Below are 18,810 nucleotides of genomic sequence, written 5' to 3'. Positions count from 1 at the left end.
AAGACAACATAAAACATATCTAATACACAAGCTAAAGACACAGCAAAGTTTTCAAAATATATTTTCCAGTTCTGATTACTGAATGATTTTATTATTATTATCAACCTGCGCACTTTTTGAACAAAAACATAGCCTTCCAAAACACTTAAAGCAACTACAGATCACATACAAGGAGCATATCTAACATCTATGTAAAACACCAACCTAAGTAATTATCTAGGATGGAAATAGATTTCAAATACCAGCTAAAACGTCCATTCCCTAATCAGAACTTAACAATCAACTGTTATTAAATCCATGCCATCGCATGAGCATTTCACAGCACAGAATAGGTCACTACAAATACTAAAGCAGCAACCTTAAACACACACCTAAAGTGACAGCCTTAAACCTCAAGCACATTAATACATTTTATAAATACTACACCTGATTTGCTAGAGTTTGTAGTAAGACACCACTTCTAGATGAATTCCTTGGTGCATTTTGAATTAGAACCAGTGCACTCTAGTGGTTCAAGTGTCAGATGCTGGACAAGGAGATCTAAGAGACCCAAGGTCACCCCTACGAAGCTCATGGGGGTGACCTTGGGACAATTATTCTCACAACCTAATCAATCTTACAGTATGACTCTGAGGATAAAATGGGGGAGGGAAATAATCTGACAACTTATTACAGGACAGATTGCATGTAGTCAAATACATGTATCAAACAAACACTCTTTCATTTAATTCATTAAATACAGTGCTGATATTCACAACTCAACCTACTTTGTGAGAAAGCTCTGCTCATGGTTCTCAATACTCATACAGATCTTATGGCTGCTATGCATGGTACAGCTTTCTCAGTGGGGGCATCCTCATTATGGAACTCCAGTTTCACCAGAGACCCAGTTGTTCCCACACTTTTATCCTTCGGATACCACTTAAAAACGTATCTATAGTAATTGTTCAGGGAATCATTTGGCTCTCACTGTTGTTTAGCATGTTTTTAGAGTATTGTTGCAGGTCTTTGGAAGTTGTGATTTCACAAAGTAAACTATGAGCTGTCCTGTGATCTTATGAGAAATATAATAATTTTTATTGAATACATTAGATATGGTGGCAAATAATACAAGGAAACTGTTGCCTAAGTGAAGACTCTGCTTCTAGAGAAGAAGTGAGTGTGAACTAAAGTGTTTTATATTGCTTTAATTTGGAAAGTCACAAACATCAGTCTTTGACCATCACTTTCAGTATCTTCTGTAAGTAATTTTCTTCCAACCTCAAATTATGTATGCTATAGTTAATTAGCTACTTTTAAGAACCACAGAACGTATCCTGTTGGTATGTCTTTAACTGTTTGATCAATCAGCTGAATATCAGTTACTGTAGTTAACTGGCAACGGCAAATCTGCTTATAATTTGAATACCTTCATTCATAGAATCATCATAGGGTTGATTGCACAAAATCAATACAATTAATATTATAAACAGACTTTGTTCATCAAAATGAAATTCAGTCCCATAAGGCACTTACATTAAGGGAAACACAGTTTAAGACAAGAAGTTCATTTGCTTCCTATATGACTAGCTTGCTTCTGATGAAAAACCTCACACTAGGTTACTGGGTGAGGTGGTTTTGTAGAGTACAGAGGTTATTATGATTTTAAATATTCACTTAAAACTTTTTAAAAGAACTGTAGAGCTTAACCTTTATTTATGACATTTGTATGTTACTCCTTAATAAAGTTATCTGGCAGCTTAGATAACCCATATTTGATTTAGGTTTGCTTTGGGTAGTGTCTGTCATTATTCACCCAAAACTATTTCTAAAAGCAAATATGTTCTAAGATTAAGTTTATTTACTTTGCTACAACAGCCCAGTTTTCCAAGTTTATGATAACTGATGGAGGCCTAATATAAATAAATAAATGATTATCTATGGTTATTTAAAATAAGCTTTACTAAGCTGGTTTTTCACAAACATACAAACAATCCCCCGGGCAGCATCTAAGTATTTCTAACCTGCTTAAACCTTTATTTTATATAGTCTTCTCAATTTTTTTTGTTTCTATCTTGAGCCAGAAAAACTGAGTATTGAGTACTATGTCCTCAGAAAGTTCTGAGCACATAAATGTCACTGTTCGAGTTATCAGAAGCTTTCTTCATTTATCTTAATTTTGATCTTTGACATATTATGGCAACAATATCTGCATTTACTGAACACTTGTTTTTTGTCATTTAGCTTTTGCTAAAATACCCTTCATTTTTTGTGTTACAGACCGCAAACAAGAACTCTATATAATGCCGACTGGTCCCCAATGTATTCAGTGTATCTTAGCAATTACGCTGCCAATTCTGTGCATTTCAAAGAGGCAGTTCAAGGCCAGGCCTGCTAAAGAAGCTGACCTGTCTGAGTCACCCTAGAGTCTATAATCCAAGACTAAGGGAACAAAGAAGATTACGGAAAATCCTATTTCTAGAAAACAGGAGAAAACCAATCCTGCCAGGATGCCAAAAGCATTTGGGCACTTCATTTAAAGATCTGTCATGCCGCCTCCTTCTTTTAAACAACAGTAAATCAATAACCCAAATAGCTGTGCATTTCACTGGCAGCAAGGATGATGGTCATTTCCCAACCCATATACACAGAGAGAATCTTATAGCAAACTCAACTATTGTCCATGCCTTTTTACGGAGACTCTGCAAATATTTTGAAAAAACACATGCCTGTCCTATTTCCACAGAAGACACAAAAACAAAAACAAATCACATCACATATTGACAGTCCAAAATTCAGGATCATGTAACAAAACAACTGATAACCTCAAGGCTTAGAGGCATATTCACATGTTGCTGGCTGCTCCTGCACCACATTTCTAACATGTAGATTTCAAATTTTAGGACTCGTTCTGATACTAATCTAAAGATATAAAACATATTCTGAAAAAAAATATACACAGTAAATCTTAATAGATCTGAATCACCAACAAGCCTATGTAATGTCTAACACACATTTCACATGAGTTTGACCTATGTTATTAGTCAATGCAATTATTTTCTTTGCAGGCATACATGAAAATGCTGCCTGCATTATGTACAGAGTGGAGAATCAGGTGAATCCGTCCTCTGTTTCTGGAGTCTATAAAGCTTGTTTTCAGCCAACAGCCTTACTTTTTCCAAAAAAATCCAGTCCAGTTGTACACACTCAACTTTGAACAGAGTATCTTTGTTTTTTCAGACATCTCACTGGATTTTTACAAACTTCCACCCCCTGGTGGAACTGCTTCCCACAATATTAAACACTGTAACTTCTCATGTCTCAAGAAAAAAGAGCTTTAGAGCCTTCTGCATGATAGGGCATGTAGGTTGGTGCTGGGTAGTGAGACAGTTAACATTATTATTTTTGGGAACAAAATATTTTAAGGGATGAGTTAGCTGGCCTCATTTCACAGTTTGTTTTGTATTTTCTCTCCCACGGGATTCCTCCTGATGATCAGCCAACGGATTACAGTACCAGCAGCCATATTTTGGTGGCAACAGAACAGAACTGGGGAGGAATTCATGATACTGTATCCCTATCCCACTTCCCTGACATCAGCCTTCTAGCAACTCTGACTTGCTTGTATGCATGATTCAAAATAACAAATGCAGCCTCTGCTTTTAGAATTATCTTATCTATAGGACTAGGGCAGGTAAGATTAATATTTAAACCTCAACTTTGGACAGTTTGGTCTTTTCCATATTTTTTCTCAGTTGTGAAAAACATTACAATACTTGAATGTATTGTGTGTTTTTTAGGCAATTTGTAAATACACACAGTTGCAACGTTTTGTCGAAACATACTCTACTCCAAAAAACTTATCCCACTACTAGACCATGAAATTCACCAAATCTCTTCCTGACCTACTCCACCAAAAAAAAATAAAAAAAATATTATGGCACCAAATAAAACTCCTCAAAGACTTGAGGAGTTTTATTTGGCATAAGCTTCTGTGGATTACAGCCCACTTTCCCAGTGCATGTGACCAGCAGGCTACAGTCCACACAAACTAAAGCCAAATAAAACTTGTCAATCTTTATCTGATGTGATTGTTTTATGTTACTGTTTCGGCTGCAATGACTACCAGGGATAACATGCAACCAAGAAGGATACAGTAGTCCCACACCTTGAAACCAGAGGTGGAAGAGTGAGATATCATTTATTTATTATTTTGATTTATATACCACCCCATTGGTGCCGAAACCCTCTAAGGCTTACCTCTTCTACAGTCAAGGGTTGTCAGGGTCAATTAAAACAGAAGTGTTTGGGAAGAGAAAGACCGACATGCCTTATAAGAGGGGCGGGGAAGGGATTCAATGCGATCTCTTTAAAGGAAAATTAAAGGAAAAGCGCCGGGCCCCTAATTAGAAGGCCGCCCAATTAAAACCATGAGGCCCGCTGGGAAGTTCCCTCCGCGGCTTTCGGGGCGGGGGGGGGGGGAGAAACCAAAGAGAGGGTGAGGAGGAGGAACAAATGATGGATGAAGAGCAGGCACGGAGAGCCTCTGGGCGTGTGCAGAGCGCGGACCACCTTTCGTCCCCCCCCCCCCAAAAAGAGAAGGAGGCTTCCTTCCACGGCCAGCCATCACGTCAGAGAGGCTCCCCACGTTGAACCTGGAGGCTGTTTTTCTCTCTCTTTTTTTTGGGGGGGGGGAGGGAGCGAGATGCCCGTGATGGCGGCGGGGCATCGTCTCTTCTGAGGGAACCGGTCGGGACGCATTCCTGAGGAGGAAGAGGAGGAGGCCGCCTTTTGGGTTGGGGGTCGGCGAGGACGGGGCCGCCTCGTGAGGGGGAGGGGGGTCGAGGTTTATGGGGCGCGGGGGGGGTCGCCTCCGCCTCCTCCCTTTCCCCTCCCCCACCCCTCCCGGTCTCCTCCTCCTCCTCCTCGCCCCCCCCTCCGCCGCCGCCCCCCCGCCGCCCGAGACTCACCCTTGGAGTAGAGGGACTTGGGGGACTCGAGGTCGAGGTCGGCGCTGAGCAGAGAGATAAAGTCCGAGGGCATCGCCGCTCCGAGGCCCGGCCGGGGTGGGGGTGGCGGTGGTTTTATTTTTAGGGGCTCGGGCCGGGGGGGGGAAGAAGAGGAAGGCAGGAGGGGGCGGGAAAGATGGACGGAGCGCCGGCCCGCGCGGAGCCGGCCCTTGAGGAGCGAGGAGGCCGCAAGGGGCTCTGCGGTGGTGGTGGTAGCGGCACCCGGGGAAGGACGGAGAAGCGGAGAACGGGGGGGGGGGGAGGGAAGACGCTGAGCGGTCTCCCTCTTTAACCGCCGCCGCTGCTCCTGACAGGAATCCGGTGGCTGCCGCCCAGCGGGACCGCCCCCTCGCTGAGGCCAGGGCGCATGCGCCTCTCGGCTCGTCCAGAGGCCCTCACGCACGACGGCGGCGGCAGCGGCGGCGAAGAGCCCGAAAGCAACGGGAGGGAAGTGCGCATGCGCCAGGCCTCGGGACGGAGCCGAGAGATCGGTTTTGTGCGCCTGCGCGCCGCCTGTGGCAACCTCTACCATAATTTTAGCAGGTGGGGGTGGAAAGGAGCTCGGTTATTGGAAACCTTAGGGCGCATGCGCGCCGACCATTTCCCATTGGTCCGTAAGAAGGGGAAGACGAAGCCAAGCGAGAAATGAACCGGGGGGGGGGGGGAGGCTTTAGGACGCATGCGCCACGCCTAGGTAGGCCTAGTGGCGAGGAAACTGTGGTGCAGGGGGGAACATACCGAGAGTGGATATCCCTGCGCATGCGCCGTACGCCCCTAAGGGGAAAGCAATACGTACCTTATGCGTGTGTGTTCGAAGCGTCTTCTTTGCACCAGCGGAGGGCGGAGGAAAAGTAGTTGGAACAGCTTCCTTGCAGGGTTGGGGAGGCACTGGGAAGAGCCTGAGCATCGTTGGAGCGATGGAGAAAGGGGAAAGCAGCGCCCAGGGGGGTTAATTAATTATGGCCCTAATTGTCTTGGGCTTCACTCTACCTTTATGACAGGCATTCTGTTACCATACTTATTTTTTTTTGTTTTGTTTTTTGTTTACCTTATTTGCATCTCGTCTTTCTCCCAATGAAGGGCCAAGGAGGCGGTGCACAACAACTTGAAAAAGGCATGTTTAATCATCATCTGAGAAGGGCAGAGCTGGACGGGATCCTGTGGATCATTAAGTGCAGCCCCTGCCAAGGAGGAATCGGAACTCCTAACCTCTGGCTCCTCAGCCAGAGACCTCAACCACTGAGCTAGTTTACGTGCTTATTGGGAGGAAGGTGGGATATAAATAAAGTAAATAAAATAATAATATTTATCCCTTATGGCAGGGCAAACAGGGATCAGGAGACAAAAGAGAGCGGTCAAAGGAAGAGAATCCAGGGCACCTGTGGGCTGTGCCCACATCCCATTTACCCAAGGAATTGGGGAGCCAAAAATTCCTAGTGTTTTGTTATGAAAATGCTTTGTCTCATCCCTGGTTTGGTTGGGCACTCCCAGGGTAAAGGGCTGAAACAAAGAGCCACCGAATGCGGCCAAGTTTTCTTTTGTGCCAGAGGAATCATTCATCCAGATCCAATTTATTCTGACATTTGCCAGGAATACGGATTTGCCACTGGAGCCACCAGCGTCTGTAATCCCATCTAATTGTCATCATCATCACCTTGGAACTGCAGGGCACAAGGGTGCCCCTTACTTTGCCTCTGGAATATTAGGAGAAGCTTGCACTCTTGTTCTTGGGGTAGGGAGGTGGTTGGTTGCTGGGGGGAACGAGGTGTATTTCACCTTTTTCTCTCTTGCTGTAGCATGACTGCCAGCCATGTCAGACAGCCCTCACCGCAGACAGGAAAGGACTGCAAGCCAACCACACCGTCTGCCTGACTGAGTCACACATGGGTACACACATGGATTTCAGTGCACTACAAAGGGATCCCTCGCTTCCTGGATCTCTAATGCAGCTCAAAGGGCAGGAAATGGGGACAACAAGCTTGCTTCTGGCGGATGAGCATCGGGGCTGCCCCACGGGGAGGCATGAACTTTCTAAGCTGTGGTCCTGTTCTTGCCGTCTGTTCTCGGAGGCCTCGAATCCAGCTCTCCCTCTTCACCAGATCCTCAGCAACCTCCCACTGCATTCCAGTACAGTGCTTTGGGAAAAATAATTGCTTTCTTAATCTGTTTTTGAATTTACCATTATTCATTATCAGCAAACATTCCCATGATTGTAGGAAACTGGGAGAAAAAGAAGGTTGATCGTTATCAATTTCCTTTTTACCATTCATCACTGCAGAATTTTTTTTCCTCCTAAATGAAACAAATTTGATCTGATCTCTAGCCTCTGAAAATGCTTTCCATTCTTGTTGCCTTTTCCCACTCTTTGAGACTGCTAGGCTGGTTTTTCCCCTCTCATTTCCTCTGCCTCCTTGATCCTTCATTATTTAAGCTCAGACACAGCACTTGTACACAGTCTCCCGTTTCTATCCATAACTGCTAAGGAAAGAATAAATCATACAGGGCTCACAACAGAAGTGCAGTACGGGCCAACTTCCAATTTGTATTGCTTTCTCCTGAGGGCTGTGATGCGATTCTATTTTGAATGGCATTTGAATCTTAATTGAGGAGTGTCTTCCCTGTTATGATGGACTGGTGACCTCCCCATGATGGATTTATACATTCCAAAGGCATACTGGCAAGCTGTAGCTCAGTGAGTTAAATATTGTATCTGGTTGTGAAGCCAGTTCATTTCCCTACCGAGCCTCCCAAGTCAGAACTGACTTGATGTCATATAGCTACAAATACCGAGAAGTATGCTTTATCCATTGCAATGAAACTTAGTGGTGAGGATCAGGACTGTGCTGTTAACAGCCCCGTTTTTAGCACTGTAGCCCCCTTCCCCAACATTGCTCTGTGTGGCTTCAGGGAAAGGCCCTTGAGCCACGCAGTACAGTAGCTCAGCCCTGCTTTGTATATGGCAGACCCGATGACAGCCCTTCCTGAAATCCTGCAATGCAGCCTGCAATACAGAGCAAAATCAATCAGGGCCCTTCCTCGTATACTCATCCGAATGCCTCTCAAGATTATAGATCTATTAATGTAACAAAGAGCATACATGGAGAAGGGGAGATAAAAGCAGGCTGAGTCTCTCTCTGCCTTTGGGAAGAAACAGGACGTCGAGTTTGCGCAGAAGCAAAGTGGGGTGAGCTAATAATTTTTTTTAAAAAAATGAATGGCTACTTTAATCAGGGAGGGAGAATTAGCAGGTGCTTCCCTAATACATTTCAATCCCAGTTGAAGTGAGTGTCTATTTTCCGATGACCATTTGGAAAAAAAAAATACATTGGAAAATAATGAGAATCTGTCAACAGCTCTAGCTATCCCACTCAGTTCATGCTAATACTTCCTGGCCTGTTGCTAAACTTGGCAGAGATATTTTTTCTGTACTGCTTCCCCCCCCCCCCTCTAGCGCCAGCACCCTTGGCGGAAGGATAGGTGTAGACCTGCACAGCCCAAAGTAACAATGACTTTATAAGCTGCTGCCACTCCCGCTGCTTTTAAAATTGAATTTTAAAAAGACCTGCTCCTACAGAGCCATGTGATGATATAAAAATGAGTGGTGCTGTATCTTTGGGATAAGCCTCTAAGAGTGTTGCAGGTGAAGAAGCCTATGAAAATATTTGCCTCCCTCGGAAAAACTCCTAAATAGGATTTTAATGACGGCACTTATCTCAGCGGGAGAAAATTATGGCACTTTTCTCAGAGTTAAAAGGAAAGAGGAAGCAGTGGCTGTTCTCTTGAGGAGTACTATGTTAGCACTGCATTTATGAGAAGTTTTTAAAATATTTGTTTCATTCTTTTTAAATATTGTAGTAATTTATTATTTTAGCTTTTAACGTTGTTTCTTTTAATACTGTAAGCCACCTTGTATCCTTTAGGAGCAAGGCAGTTGATCAACATTTTAAATGTACATAATAAAAACATAAGCTTGCTCCTGGACACCGTGCCTATGTGGAATTTAGCAAAATCTGTTCCACACCTTGACGCCAGGTAGGATGCCATCCAATCCTGAACAGAAAATCAAAGAGGAGCTTGGATCTCCTAACTTAAGGTGACCTGCCTCATAAAAGGAAAACATGCATTATAAAGAAGGGAGGGATGAGTAGAATACACCTATTCTTAACTATTTTACAACACGCTTGAGTCATATTATGGCCTCCCAGGTGATGTTAGACTACAACACCCATTAGCCCCAGCCAGTACAGATCATTGTGATGGACCATGGGAGTTGTAGTCCAACATCTGGCAGACCACAGGTTGCCCTCCCTTGCTTTCCACAGCACATGGTGAGCCAGGAAAGGTTACTTGTCTGGACTGCTATCCCATACAAGCTACGGGAAATGGAGAACAATCGTCTCTACACAACCATCGTTGCAACTCACCCCAGTGCCGAGTTCCTCTTCCCATCCCCACCATGCGCTTTTAAATGTGGCTGGTTCTCCCAGGCAAGCTGTTCTTCCATACAGGGACCAACGCTTGTGTGTTCAAACCAGTGCTGTGCTTATTTAAGGTACTGTCAGTTTTGTGTTTTCATTTTAATTTCTGGTTATGTTGTTGTTTTTACAATGGTTGCTATTGTTGTTTCCAATGTCGTGAACCGCCCAGAGTGGCCTTTCGGCAGGTGGGCAGCATGGAAGCCAAATAAACAATAATAAATAATAGTGATTTGAATCTAATGCAAAGGGCATCACATTGGATACCTGAAAAGAAATATATTATAAAGGTAATAAAAGAAATATCTCTTTTTTTGTGGTTGGTCCCTAAACAATTGGTAGACTCTTGGGGGGGGCGGTTTAGAGAGTTACAAGTACTGTATTTGCTTATCCCCACCTTGGCTCACTGCAAGCAGGGCATGTGAAAGAAAAAACAACAACCCACAACCCCTGGCCTCAGCTTCGAGCCCCTTTCCACCCACCCTGGCACTCACTCAGCTGGGTGACCATCCAGCCTGCTCACGTCAAAAGCGGGCTCTAGCGATCCAGGATCTTTAGCTGGGGACCAAATCTCTTTGCTGGGGGTCGGAGCGCGAGATGTGTCTGGCTTCAGACGTCAAGGAAGGGCTGCATAATTGCATACCATTTCATATCCTGGGGCAGTAATCTCTCTTTAGGACAGTGTTATGACTCTCCAGAAGCCACGGTTATCTCTCCAAACAGTGCTTTATTGAAGCAAGCTCTTCGAAGTGTTGTAATACCTTGAAACCACGTCCCCGTCTTCAAAGACCTTATTTACTGCTTCTTTACGCCCCCGGTTGAGTCTTCCTGATCCTGGTTTCTAACACACACAAAACAAACAATAAAACCCCCAAAGAGGTAGCAGGGCAGCAGCCCAGGTCGTGTCAGCATGTCATAAAAGGAGCCGCTCTGAAGCCTTTAGCCTCCTTTTCTCACTACTGACTGGAACTGCTTGCACATGGGTTGGGCTAGATCAGCTGTTGCACAAGCAAGTGATGGGGGACAGCATAGGGGAGCGCACGGCCACTGGGCCTGGGTGCCTTTTGAGTTATTTCGCACTGCTATCTCACTTTGTTCTGAAACTTCCTTTCTGGAACCACAACGAGCTTTTTGCCCTTATTGACAAAACCTTTAAAGGCTTGTTCTTCCTCCACCACTCCATCTCTCAAGCTCCATTTTTCTTATAGTTTTCCCCATGACCCACACACACACACACACCTTCCATCATCCCCAAAGACCTGCATGCTGTGACCCAAGAGGCGAATTTCACCATTTCTCGCAAGGCTGCAGAAAACGCTGCGTTGACGTTCTTGCCCAGCTACACGGGGTCAAACGCTACTCCCCAAGATCCTGTGATGCCGCAAGGCAGCACCGGAAAGGATTTGACCCTGCCCCATGCGAGGTGGCCCCATCGGCCACAAAACTAAGCTAACCGGCACAATGTAGTTGCAAAGGAGTTAGAAATAACTGCATTTGTTTGGAAAAACACAGTTCACATTTATTGACGGCATCAAGACTTCTCAAAATTCAGTCGGCCTCCTGCCATCACAGAGATGCAAGAAGAAGGGTCTACTTAACAACCGTAAAGGCCTTCTCTCCCCTTTCCAAGTGCCTCTCGGTCACTGATACATCCCATTCACATACAGTAGTTCTGACTTCATCTGTTTTAGTCCCTGTGAAATATAACTAAGCCAAGTTAGAAAGCAAAGAGGAAATCACACCCTTCAGACAAACAAATGGATCTCAGCATGAGCTTTTGAGTTGGGAGGGAATTGTGGTCCACAAAAGCTCACAGTGACATACATTCATCAGTCTTTAAAGTGCCCAAATACTTTGATTTTTGCGGAGACAGGCTAACACAGCTACCTCTCTGGGGACAGAAATGTATTCATGTTCTTAATTGTTGTTTTGTCTTAGCTGTTTATAATCTTGGTTACCTTTTTGCCCTATACTGTATAGTTTAAAAGAAACTTTAAAGGGAATATTGGAAAGTATTCTGGGGTGCAGTGCCTGGACTTTATACTGCTTCGTCGTTTGTCCCTTCTCGTAAAAATACGGCCACCCCAAGGAAATGATCTTGAGTTGCTTATACGGTCAAGCTGGTCCCGGAATTCTGGACATACTGTCCTGTTCACCTCCTCACAGCGACCCTCTTGAGCAGGTGAGTCTCAGGCAGTGAACTTCCTGGTTGTGCGTCATGCTAATTGTATCTGAATGTGGGTATCCAAGAGGCTGTGATTCCACTACCTCCACAAACATCTTGCTCTCAGTTTTATGTGAGCGCTAACACTTCTGTTGTGGTACTTCTGTCCAAGGACCTAGTATCAGACTTTGTGGCCAGGCACGGTGGACCAGCATCATAGGCCAAAAACCGAGATGTACGCTAACCATCCTTGTAAGGAAAACTGCTGAGAATCCCAGAGGCATCTAGGCTGGGTGCACCGGTTTTTTGTAGGGTATCAAGAAAGATGCTATACACCCACCCTACTTAGCTAAAAGTCAGCATTGAAGGTAAACCCAGATATGCACACAAAGAATACTGCAAACATAGAATTAGAGAAGTTTAGCTACTGCTTTGTAAAGAGACTCGTAAACTACTTTTGAGTCATCTATACGAAAAGGTCACCATAAGTCAGAAATGAACACAAACATATATTTTTTAAAAGGGTCATCTAGACTCAAACACCTCGTTTCTGGTATTTTTGTGGTCTGACAAATATATTATTACCCAGGACCTCAGGAAGGAGGGGACTAATTTCTGGATGGAACTGCGTGGATTGAGCTACGGCCTCCTCTCCTGTCAGGTGCCATTTCTATACATACTGCTGTTCTTGTGCCCCTGGGCTGTACAGGGTGAAGGGGTGAGGCAGGATGATACCCCTCCCCTCAGTGCGCAGGTCTGAGCCTTGGGGCTTCTGGTTGCTGACTCCTGATACACAGAGATGACTAGCTTATCTCCATCAAAGCCTGCAGGTAGGCTGTTTAGAAAAACAATACATTAAGCGGGTTTGGAAGAGTTTCCTTTGGAGTACAAAACCCAGAATCCCCGGTCCATGTAGGCAGCTGACTTTCATTGCAGCAAAGCTAAGAGTGAGTGGTTTTCAGGACAACTTCAAGATGGACACATTCAGAAATCGAGTTGAGTTCTACCAGTTCACACCTGCCTCTTTTTAAAGGGCGATAGGTAAACAATGAAAATGAAGGTTTTAAAAACCGAGTTCACGGCAGTCATTAAAAAAGAAGCAGCCCAGGGAATGCAGTTAACAATCCAAAAATAAAAAACTGTGGAGTGTGTTAGCAAAGCCGCCCAGAGACCTTTGGGTAGTGTGGGTGGCATAGAAGTTAAATAAATAAATAAATAAAATGTAAGTAGCTAGGAATTTGACTGAATGAACAGTGGGATCAGAGCCAGACAATAAAAAAATCATAATAGGGTTCCAAGCAACTTCCTTAAAACCAACAATGTTATAATGCAACAAAAACTTTAAATTGTCTTAGAGAATGTGCATTTTATGGCGCTGGGTGTTCCTGGTTCTACTATAGAACAAGGAATGGTGGACCTTAACACAGGGAGGTATATAAAATGATTAAGAGGCATTTGAGATGTGGATTTATCTCAAGATGCTCCATGTGCCTTACTCTAAGAAGGTGATGAAGGAAGAAGAACGAAACCCAAACAATCATGAAACGTGTGAGAGACCAGAGGCTAGAACAGTTTAATCAGGTAAGGAGAAAAGGAAAGTATGGATGGTTACAGCTGATCATTCAAGGTAAAGTTCAATGAGAAGAGAAGGGCAGCAGAGCTTCCGAGAGGCTAACACAAGCTCTGTTCTCCACCAAGCCAGGAGCTGCCAAAGCAGAGATGCCCGGGGGTGGATGATGCCCTGAACCAGAAGGTGGCTGGGTGGCTCGGGAGGCCACCGGTTTGAAGCCACAGGCCTGCGGTGAGCGGAAGAAAAATACTGCAAGCCCAGCCCAGCCTGGGCTTCGACTTATTACGGGCTTGTCATGGGTACCAAAGGCTTGGCAGAGTTGGCCAACCACAAGGTAGACGCCTCAGGTGGCAGATTTGGGGGGGGGGGGGAGCGGCCAGGGCACCAAATGGCTCTTTCTTCCTTAGTTCCTCACTTTTTACTGCCAGGGTCAGAGAACAGCCACTGCGGGAGTTTCTGCCTCCTGTGCGAAAATAACTCTGGGGGAGGAAGGGGGGTAGTTGCCCCTGGCCTCGGGCAGCAAAATGTCTCGGGTCGGCCTTGAGCCTCGGGTAGCGTGCAAAGGCGCAGCGGCCGTCCTGCCCGAAGGGGAGAGCCCCCTCCCGGACTTCTGCCCGCCACCCCACCCGGGAAGAGGCACGCCCCCCGGGCGCCCCGACCCTCCAGGGCGCGGGGCGCAGAACCCGCGCGCTCCTTTGCGCGCGGTCCTCGGGCGCCGGGGGGGCGGGCGCCCCTCGACGGCCTCCTCCTCCCCCACGGGCGGAGCAGGCACCGGCACCGGCGGCGACAACCACTTACCTGCTGGGGCGGCTCTGCCTCCGAGGGGGTGCCAGGGCCAGGCGCGCAGCGTGGCCGGTCCCGGGGCGCTCCCCTCGGCCAGCGTGGAGCGCATGGCGGCGGCGGCGGCCGCCTGGTACGGCCAGGGCTCCCCGGGCACGTCCAGCTTGCCCGTCGCGACGGCGGCGTCTCTCTCGACGGCTCGCCCGATCCGCACCACTTCGCCCTCTCTGCCTTCCTCCTCCTCCTCCTCCGGGGGCGATCCAACACCGGCGGGAGGGAGGAGCTGCTCCCGCCCTCCCCTTGCAAATCCCGCCGGCTGACCCGGCCCTTCGGCGCTCGGGAAACCCGGGCGGCCGCCGCCTCCTCCTCCAACGCCTCCTGCTCGCCACCGCGCTCGCCCTTCGCCTCTCCTTTTGCGCGCCATCCTATAGTCCGTTTCTCTTCTCTCCCCCCCCCCTCCCGCCGCCTTCGTCTTTCCAAAGGGCCAAGACGCTGCATCAGGATCGAGGGAGGCGCGGTGTGTGTGTGTGTGTTTGTCAGGGCCTTCTGCGGGTGTCTCCCAAGCTGTAAAGGGGAGGGGGTCAAGTCAGCTTATAGGGACTCTGTGGATTAATGCCCTCCCTAAAGCTCTATCCTGAAGTCTGGCTCTGGTCTGGTTAAATCCACCCCAGGGGCTTCCCTTCCTGAGTGGGTCCATTTCCGATTTGGCCTTCCCCTTTTCCTCCTGCCTTCAGCTCTCCCCAACATCTCATTTTAAATTCATCCCTTTTTTTCTTCCTGCCAGCTTCATGCACCATTCATCCAAAACCCGGTGTACCTACTTTTTACTACAACCCCAAAATCCACCAGCTGCCTACAGCCTGTCTATAAAATGCATACAGAAATGGCTTTCTTACACCAGAACATTTTTAACAGGCCTGTTGTGTTATTATTGGGTGTTGTTTTACATGTTTTACGGCTGTTTTATCTGTTCTTCTTATTATATTTGTCTAATTCTTTTTAGAAGTTTGTGATAATTTATTGTTTCTGCTATGGTTTCTTTTAACTCTGCAGGCCACCTTAGATCCATTGTAAGAGAGAGGCAGCGTATAAATATTTTAAATAAATGGTCATACAATACATCCAGCCGTGTTGGCTGCCCTCAATATTCCCAGTTGCATCAGGTAGGTCAGGCCAGGCTGAGTAAATTCGTTGAAGACATTGTTAAATAACTGGGACTCAGAAATACAGAGATCTACCGGGAGGTCCAGAGTTATTGTTCCTACCCACCTCGACAGAACAGGGGACTTTCCCTGTTACAAAACTGTAGGTCACAAACCCCCCCCCCCCCCAAGGGCACAGGAACCTGCTTGGCATCGTCCCATAGAGAGGAAGGAAGACTTTGTGTAACTGGCCGGCAGATCTTCACTGGAGTACAAGAGGAAAAAAGATGAGCCTTGTTATGTTTGTCCAGGCATCAGATGTTGGTTCCGGATCGGTAGGTGTTTTTGTCTCAAGAGGAGCTGTAGCGTGATGGCCGGTCATCTGTTCACCATAAGGAGGACCCCCAGATTCCATCCAGGCGTCTCCGGATAGGGCTAGGAAGGAATCCTGGCTTAAATCCTGGAGCCTCCCTTTGTGCCAGTCAGAGCTGGCAAGGCCTTTAAAGGAGGGCGCCAACCACCAACCACCACCCATCAGGATCCACAGAGCATCCGCAGGCTGTTTTTATCCGAACTGATGCAAGAACTGCTCCGTGGCTTGAGTGTTTGGATGCAGAGCCAGAGGTTGGGACTTGATGATCCAGAGAGTCCCTTCCAGCTCTCTGGTTCTAAGATGATGATGATGATGAACACAACATCCGTCTGCAGAAACCAGGCGGGATTCTATCAGCCAAGTTCTACACTAGCTGAAGCTTCCAAACTTTCAAAGGGCACTTTGTGGGAGGGTGGCTGTGGCCGATCTCAACCCTGTCCACCAACCTCCGTGAGCTTATCAGAGGGCACATGAGAGCAAAGTCTTCAGCGTGGATCTTATCTGGGTGAGGGTGGCTCTTCCAGATGACCTGGCCCCAACCCGTCCGAGGTTTAATGGCAGCACTCATACTGGCACAGAAATGACTATACAAACCACCGCCATAATGTTAGCATCCTTTGCATGCTTTTGTTGCTGCTGCTGTTCTAGAACAACCTTTGAACTGCAGAGCTGGGAGGGACCCTTGGGATCATCCAGTCCAGCCCCTCTTTCTCGAGGAGGCCCCGTGGGAGGATCGAACTCCCAACTTCTGGCTCCTAAACCCCTGAGCTACCCAACTTAGTACCCCTTTCTCTGTGTTTTGTTGTTTTTGTTTTTGTTTTTTGGAGCTAGGGCAAGGGCTAGCCGGTTCCTCCTCTCTGTTTTGAGGATGGAAAGGCGTCCGTCCAGTTGCCAAACCTGGAGCGCAGGGCATCTCTTTTCCCCCAAACAGCTGCTCAGCAGGAACAGCCAGCTCAGTCAAACGGATTCTGTTTACACTCCTAAGTAGCCCAGGGCAGGTAAGCAATTCTGACCCAGAAGGCCTAAGGCTCTGACGCGGCAGAAATGTGCCTTAAAAGCAAGTCCTTTTTTCATGCAGGGGTGCTCACTTCTGAGCCAATGTGCATCTGAAATGCTATGGCTAGTCTCTAAACCATTTTAGATAACAACGAGGGATAGGGAGCCATCCAGATCATCTATTGCGGTTTGGAAAAAAATTACTGCTTCCCTGGAACCTTACTGAGTAGCAAGATTTATTTGGCCTCAGCTTCCGCTCATCACCGTCTCCTTTTTTCAGTGCACAACGTAGCAGTGGTCCTATAGCCTGAGGAGTCCTGGGCATTCAAAGTTTTTGGGTTACTTCCCCAAAAGCCTGCAGCCCGTTCTACTTCTTCAGGGCTCTATATCGTATCCTGTTCGAAGCCATCCCAGTCTTGGGCGAGAAACAGAAAGGCTCCAGAGCCATTCGGATGGAAGGTGATGAAAGACACACTGTTTTGATGCTTTCAATATCCCTCTCCTACCTCAAGCGAGTTCCTGGTGGGCATGCTTTCGCTTCCAGCTAGTTACATGTGTCTGTTGCAGCAATTTTAATCCTGGACAGCAGTGGAAAGCCATAGGTGGCTAAGGCTGGCTCAGGTTTTCTTCTCCACACGTGGGAGACTTGCAAGATCGAATCAAAGGTAAATCCAAAGAGAACTTGAAAGGAAAAAAAAATCCCTTTTTTGAAGGTAAAATTCCCAGATCCCTCCAGCATCTCCTTGGGAGGGCAGGGACCACCTCCCTGCAGCTTGGAAAAGTTCCTTTTCTGAGGGAGAGCTGAAGTCCACATATACTGTATACTTGTTAGCTCCCCTCTGGCCAACTCTGCTCGGGGGAGCTAACAAGTCTCGAAGGCAACATCTGTCTCTTGTTATTTGTTGTCCAAGAAAATTGGAAGAGGGGAGAGAAAGAGAGAGAGAGAGAGAGGAATACTGTCTTTCCTGAAATTGACTACGGCTTCCTAAAAGGCCCCAAATTCATTCTGAGGCATAGCCACGGGTGAGCTGTGGAAACACTGGACCGAAACACATACAATCAAAAGAGCTGAGAATCTGTTTTGCCTTGTCTTCTTTCCCTTCCTCCCCCACCTCCACCTACCACCCAAGGCTGGACATCAACACAGGCAGTTTTTGAACTTTTAATTTTGGATACAGCAGCTTTAACTAAATACCTGACCGCCCTTGCTATAGCTACTATTATCCATCTCTATCTATAAAAAGGATTGTTCCCTCTCCATATATTTGACAGGTCAACCTGCACAAACTAAAAGGGGTTTGTTTATTTTCTTCAGCATCTTCCTCACACTGTGAAGAAGCCCCACGACAGACACTTGAGCGCAACCCGGTTTGAATGAGAGGGTCAATAAAGATTTTAGCACTGGGTCAGGGTTTTAAGAATGGTTTCGCCCTTAACATAGTCTCTCTCTCTCTCTCTTGAGACAGAACGTTTGCACCGCCCAGCCTCTTTCCCAGAACCAGACAGCTTCTAAAGCGTTTCACATCAAAACTGTTATTCCAGATGGGTGAGTTTGTAAGACGAGATCTGAACCCTGGCTTTATGGATAGATAGAGACAGACAGACAGTCCAGAGACATACATGTACCTTGTTCTCTTATCAGCTAAATTCAACAAACACAGGAGAACAGACTGCAGCTTGAAAGCCAGCCTTCACAGAGTCACCCATATAAACAATTTTAAGGGTAAACTGCATTTTTTAAAAAATCAGTTGGTACTTAGGATGTACGATATATACATAGCTAGTGGGTGCCCAAACACTGCTAGAAAGCAAACTTCAATGATACTTGATTGCGACTATCGGTTTTCCACACTTTCCAAAAAAATATTGTAGGTCAACGAACTTTGGCAAAGTTGTTTTGCCTTCAGAAAAGCACTAGTCAGCCAAGAGGGACACTGGACAGCCTGGAAATGAGTAAGGGATAGACTGGAGAGAGCCCAAGAGTGGCTGTTCGGACATGACTGGCAAAATATACAATATAAAATTAAGAACTGTGTTTATGTAGCACTTGGGGTTACAGAGTCATAAGCCAACTGCACTCAATCAAGGTGTCCCATATTCTAATTTCAGCCCCAAGTTCTCCAACAGGGAATAACTGCCACCAGAAGCCAAAGGTGTGAGTTCTTCTAATATTCAAGGTCTTATCAACTGGAATTTCTCCTCTAAGAGGCTGTCATTCTTGACCTCCAAGAAATACAGGCAACACCATCCAGAGTGGTTCAATTCTCAACCCCCTAGCCCAGTTCCATCAACACAGGCCATCGCTAACAGGGTTTCAGGCCA

The 18,810-nt window shown here is 46.5% G+C and overlaps 1 protein-coding gene and 1 long non-coding RNA gene across 4 annotated transcripts in view; both read right to left on the bottom strand.

Moving 5' to 3' along the window:
* NFAT5 (nuclear factor of activated T cells 5) overlaps positions 1-5,428 on the bottom strand; it is a 42,165-nt gene extending 36,737 nt beyond the window's left edge. The window contains exon 1 of one of the 3 annotated variants that reach the window (XM_072980754.2): positions 4,950-5,428. In XM_072980754.2, the coding sequence (XP_072836855.2) occupies positions 4,950-5,022 (73 nt within the window). In that variant the 5' untranslated portion in view covers positions 5,023-5,428. The remainder of the gene's footprint in view (positions 1-4,949) is intronic. The other 2 variants (XM_078380409.1, XM_020788397.3) reach the window with 2 other exon arrangements.
* Positions 5,429-13,186: 7,758 nt separating this feature from the next.
* On the bottom strand, positions 13,187-14,382 carry LOC140702203 (uncharacterized). The gene is made up of 2 exons (XR_012081287.2): positions 13,996-14,382; positions 13,187-13,423 (listed from the first exon to the last, which is right to left on the bottom strand). It is a non-coding gene; the product is annotated as an uncharacterized LOC140702203 (long non-coding RNA).
* Positions 14,383-18,810: the final 4,428 nt, after the last annotated feature.

The sequence above is a fragment of the Pogona vitticeps genome, chromosome 10, assembly GCF_051106095.1.
Source record: "Pogona vitticeps strain Pit_001003342236 chromosome 10, PviZW2.1, whole genome shotgun sequence".
In the NCBI taxonomy this organism is placed as follows: domain Eukaryota; kingdom Metazoa; phylum Chordata; class Lepidosauria; order Squamata; family Agamidae; genus Pogona; species Pogona vitticeps.
Note: the sequence above shows the minus strand (reverse complement) of the source record. Positions and strands in the feature narration are given on the sequence as shown.